Source organism: Balaenoptera musculus, chromosome X (assembly GCF_009873245.2).
Source record: "Balaenoptera musculus isolate JJ_BM4_2016_0621 chromosome X, mBalMus1.pri.v3, whole genome shotgun sequence".
Lineage (NCBI taxonomy): Eukaryota > Metazoa > Chordata > Mammalia > Artiodactyla > Balaenopteridae > Balaenoptera > Balaenoptera musculus.
In genome coordinates, this window is record NC_045806.1 from 28,172,336 (window position 1) to 28,194,226 (window position 21,891).

At 35.4% G+C, this 21,891-nt stretch overlaps 1 protein-coding gene across 1 annotated transcript in view; it reads right to left on the reverse strand.

The window, feature by feature from the left end:
- LOC118889001 (dystrophin) overlaps nt 1-21,891 on the reverse strand; it is a 1,535,792-nt gene that overhangs the window by 1,217,719 nt on the left and 296,182 nt on the right. Inside the window, exon 14 of the mRNA XM_036840547.1 lies at nt 9,173-9,296. Within this exon, the coding sequence (XP_036696442.1) occupies nt 9,173-9,296 (124 nt within the window). The remainder of the gene's footprint in view (nt 1-9,172; nt 9,297-21,891) is intronic.

The window sequence follows — 21,891 nt, forward strand, 5'->3', positions numbered from 1 at the left end:
ATTCAATGCAATCCCTATCAAATTACCAATGGCATTTTTTACAGAACTAGAACAAATCATCTTAAAATTTGTATGGAGACACAAAAGACCCCGAATAGCCAAAGCAGTCTTGAGGGAAAAAAACGGAGCTGGAGGAATCAGACTCCCTGACTTCAGACTATACTACAAAGCTACAGTAATCAAGACAGTTTGGTACTGGCACAAAAACAGAAACATAGATCAATGGAACAGGATAGAAAGCCCAGAGATAAACCCACACACCTATGGTCAACTAATCTATGACAAAGGAGGCAAAGATATACAATGGAGAAAAGACAGTCTCTTCAATAAGTGGTGCTGGGAAAACTGGACAGCTACATGTAAAAGAATGAAATTAGAACACTCCCTAACACCATACACAAAAATAAACTCAAAATGGATTAGAGACCTAAATGTAAGTCTGGACACTATAAAACTCTTAGAGGAAAACATAGGAAGAACACTCTTTGACATAAATCACAGCAAGATCTTTTTTGATCCACTTCCTAGAGTAATAGAAATAAAAACAAAAATAAACAAATGGGACCTAATGAAACTTCAAAGCTTTTGCACAGCAAAGGAAACCATAAACAAGACGAAAACACAACCCTCAGAATGGGAGAAAATATTTGCAAATGAATCAACGGACAAAGGATTAATCTCCAAAATATATAAACAGCTCATTCAGCTCAATATTAAAGAAACAAACACCCCAATCTAAAAATGGGCAGAAGACCTAAATAGACATTTCTCCAAAGAAGACATACAGACGGCCACGAAGCACATGAAAAGATGCTCAACATCACTAATTATTAGAGAAATGCAAATCAAAACTACAATGAGGTATCACCTCACACCAGTTAGAATGGGCATCATCAGAAAATCTACAAACAACAAATGCTGGAGAGGGTGTGGAGAAAAGGAAACCCTCTTGCACTGTTGGTGGGAATGTAAATTGATACAGCCACTATGGAGAACAATATGGAGGTTCCTTAAAAAACTAAAAATAGAATTACCATATGACCCAGCAATCCTACTACTGGGCATATACCCAGAGAAAACCGTAATTCAAAAAGACACATGCACCCGAATGTTCATTGCAGCACTATTTACAATAGCCAGGTCATGGAAGCAACCTAAATGCCCATCAACAGACGAATGGATAAAGAAGATGTGGTACATATATACAATGGAATATTACTCAGCCATAAAAAGGAATGAAATTGAGTCATTTGTTGAGACGTGGATGGATGTAGAGACTGTCATACAGAGTGAAGTAAGTCAGAAAGAGAAAAACAAATATCGTATATTAATGCATGTATGTGGAACCTAGAAAAATGGTACAGATGAACCGGGTTGCAGGGCAGAAGTTGAGACACAGATGTAGAGAACAAACGTATGGACACCAAGGGGGGAAAACTGTGGTGGGGTGGGGATGGGGGTGTGCTGAATTGGGCGACTGGGATTGACATGTATAAAGTGATGTGTATAAAATTGATGACTGATTAAAATAAAATAAAATAAAATGTTTCAGGTGTAAAGCAAAAAAAAAAAACAAAACTACAGTCTCTCCCACTTCACCCACAGTTCAAAAGCTCTATGAAGGTGTACATGTGTAACAATCCTGGTAGTTATACATACAGTGGTCCCAGAACCAGCCCATGAGTTTAGGTGCTACAAGCTGAGGAAAGTAAAGTTGGATTCAATGAAAGTCTCCTGGAAACTCCAGATGAGATTGAGAGTTGGGCACAACTCACTCTCCAACAGGATTGTTATGTAGTCCTGATAACAGGAATAAACAATGACCCAAATAGAAAACAAGTAGTACCATGTAAAGTTCATTAAGTCAAAACTTAATAGAATCCTGCCTTGGCTGAGGAAGAGAAAACAAAGGGGAAAAAAACCCCAACATGGTACTTGTAACATTTATTACAGAATAAAGAAAAGATATCATATTGAAAAAAATTAGAGGGAGTATAAACTCCCAACAGCGGTCTACCGAACAAAAGTTCAGGAAACAATTCTGGCATCTTCACTGAGATATCATGGACTTCATAAAAAAGCAACATAAAATCATAAGGCTAGAAGATGTTGAATTTAACAGAAATGGAATGAAATACCAAGGCAACAGAGACACTGATCTCATAAGGAAGAAACTAAAGCTGCATTATCACGATCCAAATTAATATTGGAGATTGTAAAATGTAGACTTGATACTGAACAAAAGAGAAGGGAATGTTTCTTGACTATGGTACTAACCAGCATTCTTTGGACTCAGTAGCAAATAAACAAGTATTCCCATTTGTCAAGTAGAGAGTTATAGTATTTTCAAGTACCCTAATTAAGTTGTTCCTGTATTTCCAGACTGTGCAAAATCTTTGGCTATGCTGACATGTGGGGATGTTTTGTTATCCACTAGGAAATAAGTGTAACAACACTTTACTGGTCTCAGAAACTTGGGGATTACTTTTTTCTCAGATGTTTTTCAAATGTTTCAACATTTTCAGTCTTTCTTCCTCTTCCATGGTTCCAACTCTCTCTTTCTATTTATTGATATATATATATACATATATATATATATATATACACATATATATATACGTATATATATACATATATATATACGTATATATATATGTGTATATATATATATATATTAGCTTCCCCCTTGTTTTCAAGGCCACAAATATTATCTGAATGTTCTTCAACGATGACACCCATTTTCTTCCATGCATTTCATCTTCAATGTTAGTCCAAATATCTATAGCCAGATTTTAGCCCTCACTACTTCACAGAAACTTATTTCATGAAAGGCTCCAAATATTTTTCCTGCCAGGTACAATGCTTCTTAAAGCATTAAGTACCGATAACTAAGACAACCTCTTTAAAATCACCTTGTTCATGAAAACATGTCTGCCCTTGACATTAAGATCTTTCTATAATCTTTCTTCCTCTAGAAACTCATCCAGCTTTTCTGTATGTGTGCCTATTTCCTTATGTATCTCTGTTTATCATATATGTATGTGTATGAATACATATGTATAATATGGATGTAATATTTTTAATTGTAAAAGTATATATTTTATAACAGAATGCAGTTTTGAAATTATTTTTTCTCAAGAGAGAAAAATACTTTACTCAGTATATATTCCGTATATGATCATATGTTCAGAAGCTACTAGTCAGATTCTAAAGTATCTAGTACACATAACATCAAGTAAAGGCATGAGTGAACCATTGCATGAGCAATGTATTGTACATTTTCAAATATATAATGGGTTCATGAAAATTCTGAGAGATCATCAGGAAGTTATGAATTCTAAAGTGTATAACTTCAAGTGCAAAATAAAAGGCAATTCAAATCACTATGCTGGGCACACGAAACTAATATAATATTGTATGTAAATTATAATTCAAAAAATAAGATAATTGATCAAAAAAGGCAATTTAGTTGTATTATTAAAAAAAAGAAACATAATTAAGTTTTAAGCAAAGTATACAGGAAAGAGAAGTTTACTAGTTCTTTAATAAGCTGATTAAAAACACTCATGACCTCTTGTCCTCCTTCTTTACCGGCATCTCTTAAAGGCCTCTTCTTTTCATGACATCTTTTCTAATTAATATGAAAGTAAGTTCCACATCCCCCAGAGTCCTACTCTGACTATAGAAGCAATTAATTTTCTATTCACTTAAGATTCTATAATGAAGTTTTACCCTTTGACAGAAAAAGTAATTTATTCACTCAAATGTTTATTCAGAAGTTGTTATATCCTTCATATTGGTAGCAGAGCCTGACTTAAAACGTGCCTGCAGAACTGAAAAAAAAAATCACTTATTCACATAATCAAACATTAACTGGATTAAATACCAGGTGCTATGTTATACACTGTATACCAAAACCAAACTAAGCCAAACCAAAAGCGAACGAACAAGCAAACAAAACCCAAACAGATTAAGTTCCAGTCCCTATTTTCTAGAAACCAACAATATAATCAATGTAACAATGGTGAGAAATCAGTTTGGATAAGTAGAAAGGAATTAGGTCATGTAGTCTGCATAAGGGCAACATGAAGACAGTGACTTTGCCAATGCCTTTCAGTCAAAGGCCACCAGGAACCTGCCTGTAGATGAACAAAGTTAAGTTGATTTACTAGTTGCAACAAGAGACATGGCATGTGATAGGGAACTATGGGGGTATGTCTCTAAGAGGATGTTACAAATAGTTTATAGGGTTTGGGCTTGTGTAAGGTGATGTGGGTGGTCAAGGAAGCAAGGCTTTGCCTTTAATTAGACGCTGTAAGGAAGTGGAGGTGATTCTATGATTGGCTATCTTAAATCTTCGTATCTAGATGGCAGAAAGAATGTAGAGAGGCTAAAGCCATGATTAGTAAAGGTGCATAATCTGTCATATTAGTGAAGAGGAGGGATATTTGGTCATTTTGGGTGGTTTGGACAATGTTAGTATTTTTTACTGTACTGAGACATAATTACACAATGGTCACGTTTTTGTCGTGATCCATCATGATTGTGGAGTGGCCTTGTCTGAGGTGAGCATTCTGAGTTGTTTGTCATATTCAACATGAGAACATTACAGACTAGCTGCGAGCACTAGTACAGCATCTAGCACCTCCAAGGCCTAACTGTAGTGCCAAGCCGGCTCCTGGGTCTCAGTGGCTGCTCTTTTCTTTCTCAAATGAATGTAAACAGAGGCATAACAGGATACTACGTATGTTTTAGTAAGTTCACTCTGGCAGAAGTGATGTGAAAACTTCTAAAGTAATACAACATTAGTGGCAGTGAAGACCAGCTAGGGACTGTCATCTTAAACCAAAGTCAGCCATGATATTAGCTTTAGTCAGGGTTGTGGTGATGGGAATAGAGAGAACTGGACAGTTTCAAGAGCTGTTAAGGGAATGAGATTAAATGAACTTGTCAAAGGGTAGACTTGTGAATGGTAGGAAAAAAATCTAGATGACCCAGTTAGCTTTTAGGTTTCTGGATGAGGTTGCTGGAAGAAGAAAAGTAAAAAGAAAGAATAAAGGAGGGCTGGAGAGAGACTGAAGTTTAAGTTTGCAGGCAAACATTCAATTAATTTTGTCTATTAGGCAATTAGATATATTGGACTGGGCTTTAAGGGAGAGACACGAGCTAAAGATACACATTTGGGAGTCATTAGAAAATAGATGCTATTTGAATGGGAAGTAATGAGGATAATCTAGAGAGGAAAACAAGGGAAGAACTGTACAGAATTTCAATATTAAAGGAAAAACAAGATGGAACAAAAGGGCAAAAACGTTAAAAAGGTAAACAATAGAGAGTGGTATTCCATAATCCAAAGGAGGAAAGAATTTCATGAAGGACTAAGAGGTTAATAGGGTCTAGTCCTGCAGAGAAGTTGAGAAAATAAGGCACAAAAATATTCACATATGTGTTTATAGGATAGGACAGCCTGTTTAAATGCTGATGATAAAGACCCAGAAAATAGGGAGACATTGAAGAAATGGATGTGCGGCTGAATGGAAGCAGGTTCCTGAGGACACAGACAGTGAAGATATTGAATACACACCCCCCGAGATCAGCCCTAATGAGCCAAAACACAGTCTCTTCCACCAAGGCAGAGGGAAAGAAAGAGACCGTGGGCACAAATACACATAATTTAAGAGAGATTATTTTAACTAAAGTAAGAGGGAAAGTCACCTACTGTAAATGGTGGGGAAAAGTTTAAGAGACCCATGAAAACTTGAAATAATAGTTAAGAAAAGTTGAGAAAATTTACTAGGGAAGTATGGAAAGCTTAGGAAGAGCTACTGATGAGTCTGTTCAAGTGAGGTATTTCCGAAATGGAGTAACGTCTGGCAGTGAAACATCTACAGCATTGTTAATGCAAGTGGGTAGGTGAATTGAGGACATGAGGGAAATGGAAGCTTTTGGAGACAGCAAGATAGCCCACATGGGCTGAGATTTTTAAGGATAAAGGCATAATTTGGGTGAAGGAGATTGTGAACCTGATGCCAAAGTCTTCAAAGAGAAAATAACAGAATAAATTGGTGAATGGCAGATGGCCACTTGGCATGATACACAAGGGAAGAGGTAGTTTTACATTAAGGGTGGTGCCTTTGGAAGTGACCCTGAGAAGTGAGTAAACTAGCAATTCTAAAGGAGTGGAGGAGCGAGTCATTAGTCTTCGTGGTGATCTTAAGGGTAAAAGTATTGGGTTGGCCAAAAAGTTCGTTCGGGCTTTTTCCCATCTTACAGAAAAACCCGAACAAACTTTTTGGCCAACCCAATAAATTCCATATATGAACAAAACGGGTATACAGGAGAGAAAGTCTGTTTTGGAAGAAGGGTTTCCGAGTGCACAGTGAATGAGTGTGAGAAAGCACACTCAGTGAAGAGAAAGTGAGAAGGAAAGAGTACAGAAGAGCATAGAGACGAAGATACAAGAAAGGACAGGTGAATAGAGGTTCCTATATTCTCGGTGGCAAACACAGGTAATAGAGATAAGGGAAACGTAGAATTAATTGGCTTGAAGATTTCCCACAGAACTTGGTGAAAAGTTGATTTGGTATGGGTGTAAGCAAGTGTAAGTCCCAGGAAGAGCCCAAGGCCTGTTGACCTTAATGGCTAGTAGGAAGGCTTTTCAGGAGAACATTGTAGAGGTATAAAATCACCTTGGGGTAAGAAGAGCTTGTTTTGATGTTTTAATTACTAACTTACATTACCATGTGCTTAGTTCAAGAAGTTGAGTAGCTATACCTGTTAAGTCAGCTGGAAATTCTGAACTATGGCGACATTAACAGAATGAGTGAAGAACACCTAGCAGTCTGGTAAAGTCTCCCATTGTGTATTGATTCTCCAACATTTATGTACATAGGAATCACCTGTGGATCTTGGTTAAATGCAAATTCTGATTTATCAAGCCTGAAATCAATCCTACAGTTCTAAGAAGCTCACAGATGATGCCAATACTGGTTGTCCAGGGACCACACTTTGAGTAGATATGTCCCCTAGAACTCAACTTTTTAAAAAGTGTATTATGTTAATTATATGGATAAAACACATGGTTAATAGAGAAGGAAAATTTTTGCTAGATTTAAAAGTATATAAAACTGAAGTGATAATGTCCTAGGATATTCTAATTGGCTGAAAGTGCTTGATTCCTTCCTTCATTTATTACTTCAAGTGAAAGAAAAAAAAAGAGGAGGTATCATTTAGCCATTTTTAATGAATGCCTAAAAATGAATTAATACCACTCAAGCTCATGAGATAGGCCCCCCATGTGTTCAAAATAACCTACATAAACTGACAGGTGAAGAAGCAAGAAAATTAATGTATGCCTAAACTGCATATCCATCATCATTACAATGTATTTCTCTCAAGGATTTTTAAAATACATATACATTATATTTAGCCTGAAGGAAATGTCTAGGTAAATCATTTCATGTCCTATTTTAGTAGGCAATTAAGAATGATGTTTTTATTTCAGAATATGAGAGTAGAAGTTGATAAAGGTGACTCAACGAAGCATCAGAAAACCACTCATACAGTAGTGTACATTTTTTTTTTAGCACTTTCAGTCTCTCATTGCTGACACTATTGATTAAATGCAAATTGCTTCTAGGTAACCATATGATAACAGGAAATTTTTAAATTTATAGTCTGGAAATGCTAGAATTCAATTTTCCTGCTTGATCAAAGCTATTTTAAGACACAGAAATAGGATGGCAAACAGTTAAGTAGATTATTCAGATAGATAAAAAATTTTTAATTAGCTAATAAAATGTCTACCCAAGGTGATTCATACTTTCAGTGGTCGAGTATGTCACATGAACTCCGAAAAATAATTAGAGTTCATCTTCTCTAAGTAATTTTCTACTTGTAGAATTTCCCTCAAAAATTATAACAAAGAATATACCTTTGAATAAGTATACTCTGAAATAAGATATTTTGCTATTTTCTACTACATGTTATCCTTCAGTTTAATTTTAAAACTAAAACGTTAACAATATAATCATAATTCCCTTTTCTTGAAACTATTTATAATAGTCCGTTACTAAGCTTATAACAGAATACCATAGAAAGCCAATAAGAAATTTAAAATAACTTTCCCATTTATAAACAGTCAACTCTGAGAAATGTTGATGAAATTCTCTCTCCCCCTCAAGCAGCCTAAAAAAATAGAATTTTTTCTCCTAGAAGAAGATTTTTTTGTTCTCCAAAAGTTCCAACCCCATGGCAGGTATTCCCTTGTATCTGTGGTAGTGTTGTATTTGTAAAAATCTAATAGATTTTGTAATTCATGAAATCAAATGCTTGAAAGATAAAGCAGAGTGAATCCACACATGTGATATTCCTATAGCTAAAATTATTTAACATTCAGAATACCTGTTTCTTTAGCCTGCCCACTGCAGAATATTCACTCTGCCTGTTAGAAATTCCCTCACAAACTATTGCCAATTATATACCAAAAATGAATGTTTATAAGTCGAAGTCGAAAAATCAAAGCCTTGATAATGTCCCTGAAGATGAAACAGCTCTTATTAAATTAATAAAAATCCCTATTGCAAAGGATGAAACTATAATGTCTCAGTAGGGAATAAAACCAGCAAACAATCTTTTATAAAAAAATACTGAAAAAGGCCGGGCATCTTTTAGTTATGGTAATGTAATACATACATATCCAGAAAATGCAAATATGTTATAACTTATGACAATTATTAATGACTTTGAAGTATAACATTTTGATGATAGTGAGAGCACAAACAGGGTCTTTAGTATTTCTAAGGGTCGGGTCTATTCTATTCCATTCTATTCTGCAAGCCTGCTAAAATCCCAGCCTTCAGGTGAAAGAACAATATATGAAGGGAAATCAATGAGTTCATGTTACAAAGTTGTTAATTTACAGCTAAATAATATAAAAGTTAAAGAAGGTTTACAAAAAGCATTCCTCGTTAGTCACAGCAGAATCAGTAAACATTTCTCTATGCTAAACTTTGATTCTACTTGATATGTAAAATATATTTCAAAGATATATTTAAAAGCATTATATCATATCACTTTAATCTTTTCAACTTTAAGAGAATAAGAGTTCAGAGCATAGAGTTTACAAGCAGCAAAACTTAGAAAAATACATAAAAATTAATGCATAACCTACATTGACTTTTTCTTTAAGGTCTGAGAAGTTGCCTTCCTTCCGATAGATTGCAAATTCAGGACTCTGCAACACAGCTTCTGAACGAGTAATCCAACTGTGAAGTTCAGTTATATCGACATCCAACCTAAGACAGGGAAGAATAAGGGTCATTATTTCTCGCTTATCTCTTTCTTCTATATGGAAAAAAAAAAAACCAATCTATCAACATTTACCATTTTTTTCCCAACCTGAAACTTCTGCCTGATGCCCCTATTACTGTTAACAGCACTACTATTTCCCTAGTCAGGATGGCTCAAAATTTGGAGTCAGCTTTGATCTAGTCCATGATCACGGAGGTCATTTTATTCATCTCAATGTAGCAATGACCTCTACAGTATCTTCTATAAGTTATTCCTCAGCCTTTGTTTGAATGTCTGCATGATTGAAGTGTTAGTACTTTCCAAGATAACTCTCTTTCTTTTTGGAATGTACTTACAGTAAACAAAAAATTCCTTTTGGTGGCCCCCATTAAACCATACCTTGGACACTCATGCCCTTCGTGTTGTCTCCAACCATATTGACGCTGTGTTTGGTCATGTGACTTGCTATAGCAAATGAGAGGGATATTAGTACGTGTAACGCAAGCATGGGCTTGATAAGTGCTTGCACCTTGGATTTTGTCTTCGCAGAACACACGCTCTGAGAAGGCAAGTGTTATATAAGACTTTGAAGGATCCTAAAGTGCTTTACAAAAGCTCAGGCTTGCCAGGTGGAGAGACCATGTGAAAGAGCATGCAGCACCAGGCAAGCGAATAAAGCCTTCTTTGACCTTCTGACCCAACTCAAACACCAGCTGAATACAACCAAGTGAGTGCTCCAGCTGACTCCACTCAGAGCCACGGAACTGCCCAAAGAGCCCTGCCCACATTGCAAAATTGTGAGATATGATTGATAAATAAATAAATAAATAAGCCATTAAATTTTGAGGTGGGTTGTTATGCTGCAATAGATACGTGATCACCCACACTGTTATTCTCAAACATTCTTTTATTGCAGAGGTCTATGGAGCTACTGGGAATAAACTATTAACTCTGATGAGGTGATTCAGGTCTACTTAAAGCAGAGATTTTCAGGGAGTAAGGTGAGTTGCAAGGGTGGAGAATGTCTATGAATCACTTGAAATTTCAGGCACAATTCTGAATGTGTGTGCATTTTTCTTGAGAAAGGACCTATAGATTTTATCAGCATCTGTAAAGAATCTATGATAACGGGAATTTAGAGATCATCTAATCCAACTGTTTATTAAACAAAACAGGCAAACAAACAAATGAAAGTTATCCAGAAAAATCAATGACTTGCTCAATTTTCATAGGAAATCTGTGGAGTAGACCAAAAATACAAATACAAGATTTAAGACACCAAGTAATGTACTGTAATCACCATGCTGTAGCTTCTTTTCCAATACAATCCTCAAATAGTTGAAATCAACTCTTTAAATCCACTAGAAGATATCTGATGGTCAGCCTACCCTACTCCTAGTTACTTCAATGGATATTCCATGGTTTGTCAGTATCTTACTTTCCTTAAAATTTGGTTCCTAAAAAGATCATATCAGTGGTGTTTAGTATAATCAGGAAAGAATAGACAATGATCTTCTTTATTTATGAGTACTTTCATTGAGGTAGCCTATGAGCTCAATCAACTCAAATTTCAGGGCTTTAAATCATATAAACCTGTTAGAATTTTTCATGTTAGTTGCAGGCTATTGTTTTAAAATTAAACTGATAGAGAGCTTCACAGAACACAAAACACTTCCAAAAGCCTTTTGTTTTCTTACAAAAATCAGTGGTAATGTACTACCAATCTCTCTGCTCATATGAGGAGATGGAGGCTCAGAGAAATTAAGTCAATTGATCTCAGACTGTTAGTACCATACGGACGAAACTTAATTCATCTTGTTCACCATTATATCCTTCACCTCAAAGAGGACCTGATTCATAGTAATAAATATTTACTAAGTTTTTATTTACCAAGGCTACCCACCTGGAAATAGAAGAAACAGAGATCTGAATTCAGAGATTTTTTTTTCTAAATTCCACATCATTAAATGTCAATCCCTTATTTCATTTGCATATGGATTATAAATATTTATGGTGTTTTATTTTATCATACATGGTGGTTATCTTTCCTACATTTGTTTTTCGCATAAGTTTAACTATTAGGTTTCCTATTTCTTCACTTGTAATGTTGATTTTAAAAGAGTCCTGTTGCATGCTACTAAAAATCTTTCTCATTGATGTTAATTTATGAAATCAACAGTCTTCAACTATGGTCATTTAGCCACCCACCAAATCCAGTGCATGTTTTCCATCAGAATGTCTTAAGAAGGACATTTTTGTTTTTCCTTTAGTCCAGTATAAAAATCTCTGTGTCCCTCTGCCTGTGGACATTCACTTGCCAGTGCATGGGGCAGGCCAGGAGTACTGGGATGTTAATACCTCAGGGGTGACCCTCAGCTAGTGAGAGCCGGGAGTTGGTAGATAAATATCCCAGCTCCCTTGCCTTCAGTGCAACCACCTTGAAGGATATTACACACAGTGTCTCAGAAGGTTCCCAGCAGGACTGAGCACAGTTGCCTCCATTGTTAACCTGCTCATGTATCATCCTGTAAAGGCTGCCTTTTTCTTATCTCACTTCCTCACTTTGCTTCCTGGGATTATTTCCTTAAAAAACTACCTGCACCAAATCTTTGTCTCCAGATCCACTCTTGTGGAAACCCAGACTAAGGCAATGATCAACAGCCTCAAATGAACCCAGCATCCTGCCATATTTAATTTTTTCACCTTGAGCTCTGACTCTCCACAGGAACTATTTCAAACTTTTCCCAAAGCTCTCAAAGCTCTGATCCATCATTTTTGTTTGGGATTGACATACACACTGCTATATTTAAAATAAAAAACCATCAAGGGAAAAAAAATCAACCAAAATGAAAAAAAAGCTCTCATCCATCTTCTTTCTCCACCTATCAACAGACGACATTGTTTCCTACTTTACAGAGAAAAGTGCAATTATCAGACTAGAATTTCTCTCCCTTCCACTTCCTATGTCCAAATATTCAGTCTTACCTGCCTGTGCCCTTCTCATTCCTTTCCCTTCAAGTGACTTTCTCTTCTTTTACTTAAAGCCAATCCCTCTACCTGCATTTTGTACTTCATTCTCTTACTTCTTCTCAGGCGTTTGAGTCTATCAATTTCTTTAATGTATCCACTGTAAATTCAACCCCTCCCTCTCAAGTTAATTCTTCATATGGAAATTTAAACATATTTTATTGATTCCTTTATTAAAAAATCAACACTCTCTTGACCCCCATATTCTCCTCTGGCCATTCTCTTATCTTCTGCAAAGGCAAATGTTTTGCAACAGTTGTCCAGTTTCCTGTCAGTTCCCCACCTCCTATTCACTCCTTAATCCACTCAATGTTGTTTCTTAACAAAAACATATTAATAAAGGAATCATGTCACTAAAGCCAATAGAGAGTTTTACTTTCTTGCCATCTAGCAACACTTAACACTGTTGTTGACCATACTCTTCTTTGAAATTCTTTTTTTGCCTCCATGATCCCCCTCTATTTATTTTGTCTTCTATTTCTATGACCACGGGTAGTTTTTTCTTTGCAGGCTCATCCTCTTCCATCCTGTTATTACATGCTGAAGTTTATCAAGGCCCAGTTCATTTTCAGTCATCTTCTATCCTATTATATTACTCTCTCTCACTAGCAATCTTATTCATGCTAATGACCTTAACCACAATATATATATCAATGACTCCGATACAGATATCTCTACTTCAAGCATTTCTTCTGAGCTCCATAGCTACATAACCATCCACCTACTGGATGATTCCACTTGCATGCTGTAAGAGCTCTTTCAATATATAATGTCAAGACCTAATGTCTGATTTTCTCTCCCAAACTGGTACCCTCCCAGTGTCCTCAGACCTGTGAATGGCATCACCGTCTATGACCTTTGATACCCTCCTCTCCCTTCCCTCACATATTTAGCAAAGTCTAATCCATCAAACATTCTATTTCTTGTGAATTTGTCTGCTGCTCAGGATCTCTACAGTTGGCATCCTCACTGATCTTGCCATTAAATGTGACCAAAACTACTGAAATGGCCTCTCCACTGGTTCTAGGCAACCTTTCTGGAACCCTCCCATCTGTTCCATGCACTACTGGTGAAATTATCATTTCTAAAAGATATCTGATTATATAACCTTCATTCATTAAGCCACTCAAAGATTTTCCATTTTTCTTAGGATAAAGAGCAAAATTTCAGACCTCTTAACCCTATACTTTACTTCTAGAAACAAATCTCTCTTCAAGTTTCTTAGGGAACCAAGGAGCTATACTGCAGTCTTGTCCCTCCCCCAATGAAGTGAAATCCTTCATTGACTCTTATCCACTAGAAGATTTCTATTTTGGAAACCTGGCTTCTTGATATAATCCACTTTGGTCACTCTGGTCAAATCTGTCCCTTCACCTTTACACTAGTCTGACTCAATTACACATCAAATACTCTCTGAGTCATAAAGGTGAGATGTGAATATCCACCATTCAATGTCAAATTCTCCCTTTAGACTTGGTTTTTGTGGTCTCACACCCTTTTGATTCAGAGTATCTCTAGTAAAGATTGCTCACATCCACCTACAGGTCCATGAAACTAAAAGTTGACTCAAGGTGCTAAGCTGGCATCACAGCTGGGAGAGATCTGCTAAGGCCTATGTTGGAGAAAGTTTTCACCAGGCCTGGAATTTACATTGGTCTTGTTTGCACATGTGTTATAATTATCCTTTACTACCACCTCTAATCAATTGAAAAAAACAGGTAAAGGATATTTATTCAGTTTGAAAATAAATAATTTTCAAAAAAACCATAATACTTTTAGACATGTCTTTCTGAAAAATGTGAAACTGTATGTTTCCTTTTAAAACACATCTCTCCCTTCGTTTCTGCCACAAAATATATACTAAGTGCTTATTATATGCCAGACATAGTATTAAACTCCACAGATAACAGAGGTGAAAATGCAGCAGTCCACATTACCAAGGAGTTTGGTTTAGCGAAGCATCCATTTGACAAAAAATGCTTTAGACATAGAACTGGGGCTCAGCTCACACTGTGACTTTTGTTTAGGATAATCAAAAAACACCTTTTCAATGAATTAAGATTAAATCAGTTTCTAGACTAGAGACTCTGCCAGGTAAATTGGTTATCTCCACACAATGAAGCCTTTGTGGAGTCAACACCATGGTAACCGTCTGCTTGCTGCTCAGACTGAAGAATTTAAGGGAGGCCTGGGCACCAGTTGGCATGTAGTTCTAATAATTCAGATCAATTCAGGCAACAGGATGTGAAATCCCATAGAGAGGTCTTTCCTCATTCAATGTTTTTGTTTGTCTGATTTTATAGATTTGGAAAGAGACTGCAAAAGATGACTGAACTTGCTCTTTACATAAGTATCTTTTAGAGAGTGATTATACTCTTTTGATTTACAGATTTATTTATTTATTTATTTTAATAAATTATTTTTATTTATTTTTTATTTTTTAATTTTTTTAACATCTTTATTGGAGTATAATTGTTTTACAATGTTGTGTTAGTTTCTGCTGTATAACAAAGTGAATCAGCTATATGTATATATATATCCCCATATCCCTTCCCTCTTGCATCTCCCTCCCACCCTCCCTATTCCCGGCCTCCAGGTGGTCACAAAGAGCTGAGCTGATCTCCCTGTGCTATGCAGCTGCTTCCCACTACCTATCTATTTTACATTTGGTAGTGTATATATGTCCATGCCACTCTCTCACTTCATCTCAGCTTACCCGTCCCCCTCCCCGTGTCCTCAAGTCCATTCTCTATGTCTGCATCTTTATTCCTGTCCTACCCCTAGGTTCATCAGAAACTTTTTTTTTTTAGATTCCATATATGTTTGTTTTTCTCTTTCTGACTTACATCACTCTGTATGACAGACTCTAGGTCCATCCACCTTACTACAAATAACTCAATTTCGTTTCTTTTTATGGCTGAGTAATATTCCATTGTATATATGTGCCACACCTTCTTTATCCATTCATCTGTCGATGGACACTTAGGTTGCTTCCATGTCCTGGCTATTGTAAATAGTGCTGCAATAAACATTGTGGTACATGAGTCTTTTTGAATTATGGTTTTCTCAGGGTATATGCCCAGTAGTGGGATTGCTGGGTCATGTGGTAGTTCTATTTTTAGTTTCTTAAGGAACCTCCATGCTGTTCTCCATAGTGGCTGTATTAATTTACATTCCCACCAACAGTGCATGAGGGTTTCCTTTTCTCCACACCCTCTCCAGCATTTATTGTTTGTAGATTTTTTGATGATGGCCATTCTGACCAGAATAAACCTACCTAAGGAGACAAAAGACCTGTATGCAGAAAACTATAAGACACTGATGAAAGAAATTAAAGACGATACAAACAGATGGAGAGATATACCATGTTCTTGGATTGGAAGAATCAACATTGTGAAAATGACTTTACTACCCAAAGCAATCTACAGATTCAATGCAATCCCTATCAAACTACCAATGGCATTTTTCACAGAGCTAGAACAAAAAATTTCACAATTTGTATGGAAACACAAAAGACCTCGAATAGACAAAGCAATCTTGAGAATGAAAAACGGAGCTGGCAGAATCAGGCTCCCTGACTTCAGACTATACTACAAAGGCTACAGTAATCAAGATAGTATGGTACTGGCACAAAAACAGAAATATAGATCAATGGAACAGGAGAGAAAGCCCAGAGATAAACCCATGCACATATGGTCACCTTATCTTTGATAAAGGAGGCAAGAATACACAATGGAGAAAAGACAGCCTCTTCCATAAGTGGTGCTGGGAAAACTGGACAGCTACACATGAAAGAATGAAATTAGAACACTTCCTAACACCATACACAAAAATAAACTCAAAATGCATTAAAGACCTAAATGTAAGGCCAGACACTATAAAACTCTTAGAGGAAAACATAGGCAGAACACTCTGTGACATAAGTTACAGATTTATTTTTAAGGGATTTCAAATATTTTTTAGGGAAGTTGTGAGTAAAGTGCTTTACCCAGGTAAACTATATCTATTCATAAGCATGTGTGTTAATATGTTACACTTTCTTTCTGAAATGGAATGGAACAAAGTATCAGTGAGTTTATACTATTCTTAGCTGTTAGACTTTTTTTTTCTCTTTTCTTTCATCATTGTGATGTCTTGATTCCTTTGGCAATAGGTGGAACCTAAACCCAATTCTTACATGATTTAAGCTCTGAGCTATTGCTCATGTAATATTCTGTTTACTTTTTTTTTTCCTGTGGCTTCTATTTGGGCTTGTTGCTTCAACCATATCTATGATTTTCTTACTAAAACTTTTTCTGTCTCAATGTAATATACAGTCAGCCCATACTCCAAGATCTAACATTCAATACCATCCCTTAGCATTCTGGGACTTAACTGTCAGCTGCTAGCACTTGTTTTCCCTCCAGTATTCTGCCAGTAGCCAGCCCCATCTCTGTGTGCCAGCAACGAGGATGGAAGGGTGAAGGGGAAGCAGAGGCAGAGTTTTCAAAAGGCTTCCTGTGCACTCTTACTGAGTGCCAATGGCCCACATTCAATGCTTAGTCTCAGTGACATTTCCACCACTTTTAGCAAAATGAACAAGACCTCCTTCTTGGCTTCTACTCAGACCCTGGCTTCCAAGTAACAATTGCACATTTACTTTATTCCTTATCAATTCGGCAGCTCTTGCTTCATCACTTTCTGTGCCTTGCCCCCTAGTTTTCACATGTTCACTGGCATTGAATATTTTTCACATATCCTTGCTGAGATGTATGCCAAATTAACAGACTCCCCTGATTTAAATCCATACATATTTCTAAATTGGGTGCTATCTATTCTCCCCAGCGTTTTGCCACTGGTATTTTTTATCACACTTTGCGCTACTTGAGGCTGGGTCTCTAATCACCAACTGAAGATATCATACAGATGTAACTCAGGTACCTTTTCAAAACCCTCAAGAATAACACTGAAGAGTTATTTTCAATACCATATTAAATCTTGGATTCTGTGCATGTATTTTTCTTCCTTTATAAAATCACTCATTTCTACTAATTTTTTTTCACTTTTAAAACTCTCACAAACCATTGATAAAGAACTGACATAGAGTAAGTTGCTTATAATGGGCCTGTACACCCTCAGAATCAGCCCATCAATAAAATTTCTTATTATTCACTCATCTTACTCTCATAACACACTTCACTCTGTACTTAATGTACTTCTATATGTTATTACAGACAGACTCTATCCCTTAAATCCAGTCTAACTTTATCCAACTTAAAATTCTCTTTATCTAAGAAAATTATGACTTCTAACTCTCTATTTACAAAATGATTTTCTTCCTGTAACAGTTGATGAATATTCTGTCCTATATTTTTCAAGTATGTCCTAAAATCTCATCTTTGTGATTATTTATGATTAACAGTGAAGTGACAATTTTCTCTCCTTTACAAAGGCACTCATCACAAACCCCCAAAACTAAAATCTGTAGAGTCTCATGGAACAGAGCAACCATATCTTTGACTTTTTTTTTTTTGCAAATATTTTATTACCAAACCAAGGTTTTTTTCCAAAGAGATCTTCTATTTTTCTGGAAGTTTCAAGTATGGTGCATATATATCAAATATTCGAAAGGTCTAAGTTTTCCCTCGAGATCATATTGTACAAATGGACTCTACTTCCTCCAGTTGAATTTTCCATAAAGATAATGCAAATTAGATCAATTATACTTCCTTGCAGTCAAAATTGGGAGATATATGTCTGTGTTGCAGGTGCGTGTATATGTGTGTGTATGTGTAAATATTTTAAGTAAATTAAAAGAAAAACAGAAACACATCCAAAAGAACCAGAGAAACACTTGCAGTTTAAAAAGTTATCAATTTTGAATTGTCAACAGTAAATCATTGTATGGAATTTGTGCTCTGATAACACTGCTAATTATGTCAGAAGAGCCTCTTAATGGGCACTACTGTGTTCTGTTAGTATAGTGACTGCCATATAAAGTATTTAACTAAGATGACATATTTACATAAACTTTAATTCAGTCACTTTTAATATACCATTTGGAACTCATCATTCCCAAATGTGTAAACTGTGAAACTATAAATCCTTCGAGCTCCCAGACTTAAACTAATTTGATTAGTGAGCTAGGTTATGAATGGCCATATTATATCTTTAAACATCTTTGCACATAGAATTTCATAAAAACTTATAAGCCTCACCTTTAGCAGCCTGAAAGTAAAGTATTAACATTTGTGAAATATGTTAACTCTTGCACAATCCTAAGGCTCTAGGCCTAGACCAGATGACTTAACAAACCAAATTTTAATGTACATGTTAATTAGCTAAAACACATGTTTTCATGTTCATGGAAACAAAACTATGACTCTTTTTTACTGGTACTACAATGTGGAAGAAATCTTCCTGGAGGTGAGGTAAGATTTTTAAATTTTGTTTATTATATTTTTTAATAATCATCTTTCTTCTTCAGATTTCTAGAACATGAGAACACGCTTTAATTCCATATTGGTATATGGCTACTCTCTGGATGCCAAACCATATGATGAACTCCTACTCATCTTTCAAGACTCTGTCCAAGATATACAACTTCTGTGAAGGTTTTCTTGATCAACCTCTCCCTACTCTTTCCCCTTCAACCTTCCTTCTGGGGAAACTGGTCCCTCCCTCCCATATGTTTCCACATGTTACTTCCTTTTAAAAATTGAATAAATAGAATACAAATTAAATTTGAACCAGATAGATGTGATAAAATTTTGAATGAAATTTGTTAAACAATATTTTAAAAAATCAATACAAACCTTGTTATTGCTAAGATATAAAGTATTTCTAGGTTTTTGAGATGTGCTGAGTATATGGTGATTATTGTACTTTTAAAGTTATACAATATTATTAAAGGGCAAAATCCTATTTAATCAGGAGAAAACAAGTCAACATTTAGATAACTACCTCCCTTAAATCAAGATAGTTTTTATATACACACACAGATATATGCACGTGTTGGTGGGAGGGGGAAAACAGGGCCAAATGATTGCCTTAAATTTTTTTTGTAATGTTTGTGAATGTATGTGTTTGTGCGTGTATGTATGTCTGTGTGTGCTTTAAATGTAAAGTAAATATGGTGCAGTGGAAACTCACTGAACTGAAAGTCAGCTGTCACAGGTTTTAATCACCCATCTTAATCTTTATGCTGCTTCCTTGGGCAAATGACTTAACTTCTCTGATCTTCCTTTACTTCTTCCTTTAAATTTCAAAAATTACAAAGCTTCCATCAAACTGGTCTTAAAATAAAAACAAGGACTTTTTAAAAATTACTCTTAAATGTGTGTTTATTTATCTCACTAATTAAAGCGATTTTGACCTGACATACAAAGCTGAGGTCAGCTTTGCTTACACTGCAGCTTTGATATTCCAATTACATTAGTCTGTTCAGCTAGCAATCAAATTAAATAACATCTAAGGATGTTATGATTCCCAGTTATAATAAGAACCCTATAAACTCTTTTCGACAGTTTACACAGCACCTGAAACAAAATATGACGAATGGGAAAGAACACCGTCCTCAGTTAATATAAACCTGCCACATTAACAGTCTTATCAAATAATCTGTTTTCCTTGTGTTTGCGTGATCTTATTTACAAGCTTAAATGTATTTCTAGTTTTATATGTGTAAGTTTAAGCACATCACTCATAAAATAATACGTTTCGGTACAGTAAAATTCAATGATTCCAGGTTGCGCTGAAATGCATCTTTAAAAGATACTAAAAAATCAATTTCTGTGTAGTTTACCTTGTCCTAAAATATGCCTATTTAACATGTGATTCAAAATCTGGATTCTAGTCCAAAGCATAAAGTTTGTCCTTAAAATCATGCGTCTTCTTCATTGTCAATTATGGCAAATGAAATTACATGTTTAATGTGTATAAAATACTGCCTTTTAAAATACATGCCCTTGAATACAAACCCAGCAATTTAATATTTTTAAGCTATAAATGCCAGAAAACTCTCCATGCGTTATCTGGCATTGCTATTAATCTTTGTACCTCTAGGATAGTTAATTGTACTGAACAGAATAAAACTCCTACAAAAATATTGCTTCTCTGCAAAAAGTAAAACAACTAAAATATTTTAACAAGTGGTAGATTAAAATGACTTGAACATAATCTTCTTAGCTTAATTTGGTAACAAATCTCAATCATTTAAAAATACATTGGTAATATTTATTTCTAAAATGTGATATGGTTGAAAAGAAGTCACTTTTACATCTTCTGTTAATATAACTTTCAGGGAAACACACCTTAAAAACTAAGGAAATCCCCCAAATTCTAATATGTCAAAACCAGCTAGATTAGAAGAATTAGTTATAAAGCCAAAGAGTATGAAAGCACGTGGACAAAAACTCCATGATCCAGAGGACCAGAAATAAAATGTTGCTAAGCCACAGATGCATGGAGCCTATTTTTCATTTTCAGTAAAATGAAAGTCCCTTTGAAACACAGTTCTGTGCAAGAAAATCATCTTAACACAGGTTAATGGAAATATTCTTTTAAGTGATAGATGAAATCTTGTCATAGTAATACATCTATGATCATACAATGTAATATGCTCAAGTTGAAAACCCTGAGCCGTTTATTTTAAAATCAAATTTGATGTTTATTCAAAATTGATGAAAACAAAAAGCAAAGCTGTATATGCTCTTGTGAGAAATAAATGTGGGCACTAGAGGGTGCACATTCCCTTTCACAGCTTGTCTGGACTCCAATTTGGCTTCTCTTATATTTTCTTATCTACATAATGATAACATGGTGACAAATGGATTTTTCATGCGAGTTCTCTTACAGAGAAACATAAAATGTCCAAAGATATAGATAAAATGGTGTAAAAGGAACATGTGAGGAAGGCATTTAAACATATACACAAAAGTATCTTGAAGTCATAACACAGAGATTCCCTTGAGAAAATGTCTTCAAATTGGGGAGAAACGCTTAATCCAAATAATATAGTAGCATTTTCTGGACTTTATAACTCAGGATTTTTTCCCAGTTCATTAATTTTACCTGTTCTTTTGAACGTTAATAAATATGTAGACACCTGTGTTCCATAAATCTGCCTATAAATACATTCCTGTACCATCAAGATTAAGTTTTTAAAATGTTAATTTAACATTCAATCAAATTCACAGGAAAAAATAGCATTTTAAGCATCTTGTTCATGTCACATGCTTTCACAAAGAAAAAATTAATTCATCTCCCATGATAATTGTGTAGGCTGTTTATTATAATCTTCATCTTCATAGCTATATCAAGAACAGAGAGCTTCAGAAACCTCCTTTACTTTCAACACACAGTGAAATATGAAGTTAAGATTCAAAACCAGGTATGTCTGAATCCAAAGATTTCCACTACACTACACTTATATTCCTTTGTTCCAAATGAAAGGGAAACCATGTTTTTTTAAATATTAAGGAAAAGTCAACATGAACTTCCTGTTTGTTGCTATACAGTACAGTCTGGTGGTTACTACTGTGCTGTTTTGGATTATGCCAGAATTTGACTGGAGTCTCTAACACTAGGACATTA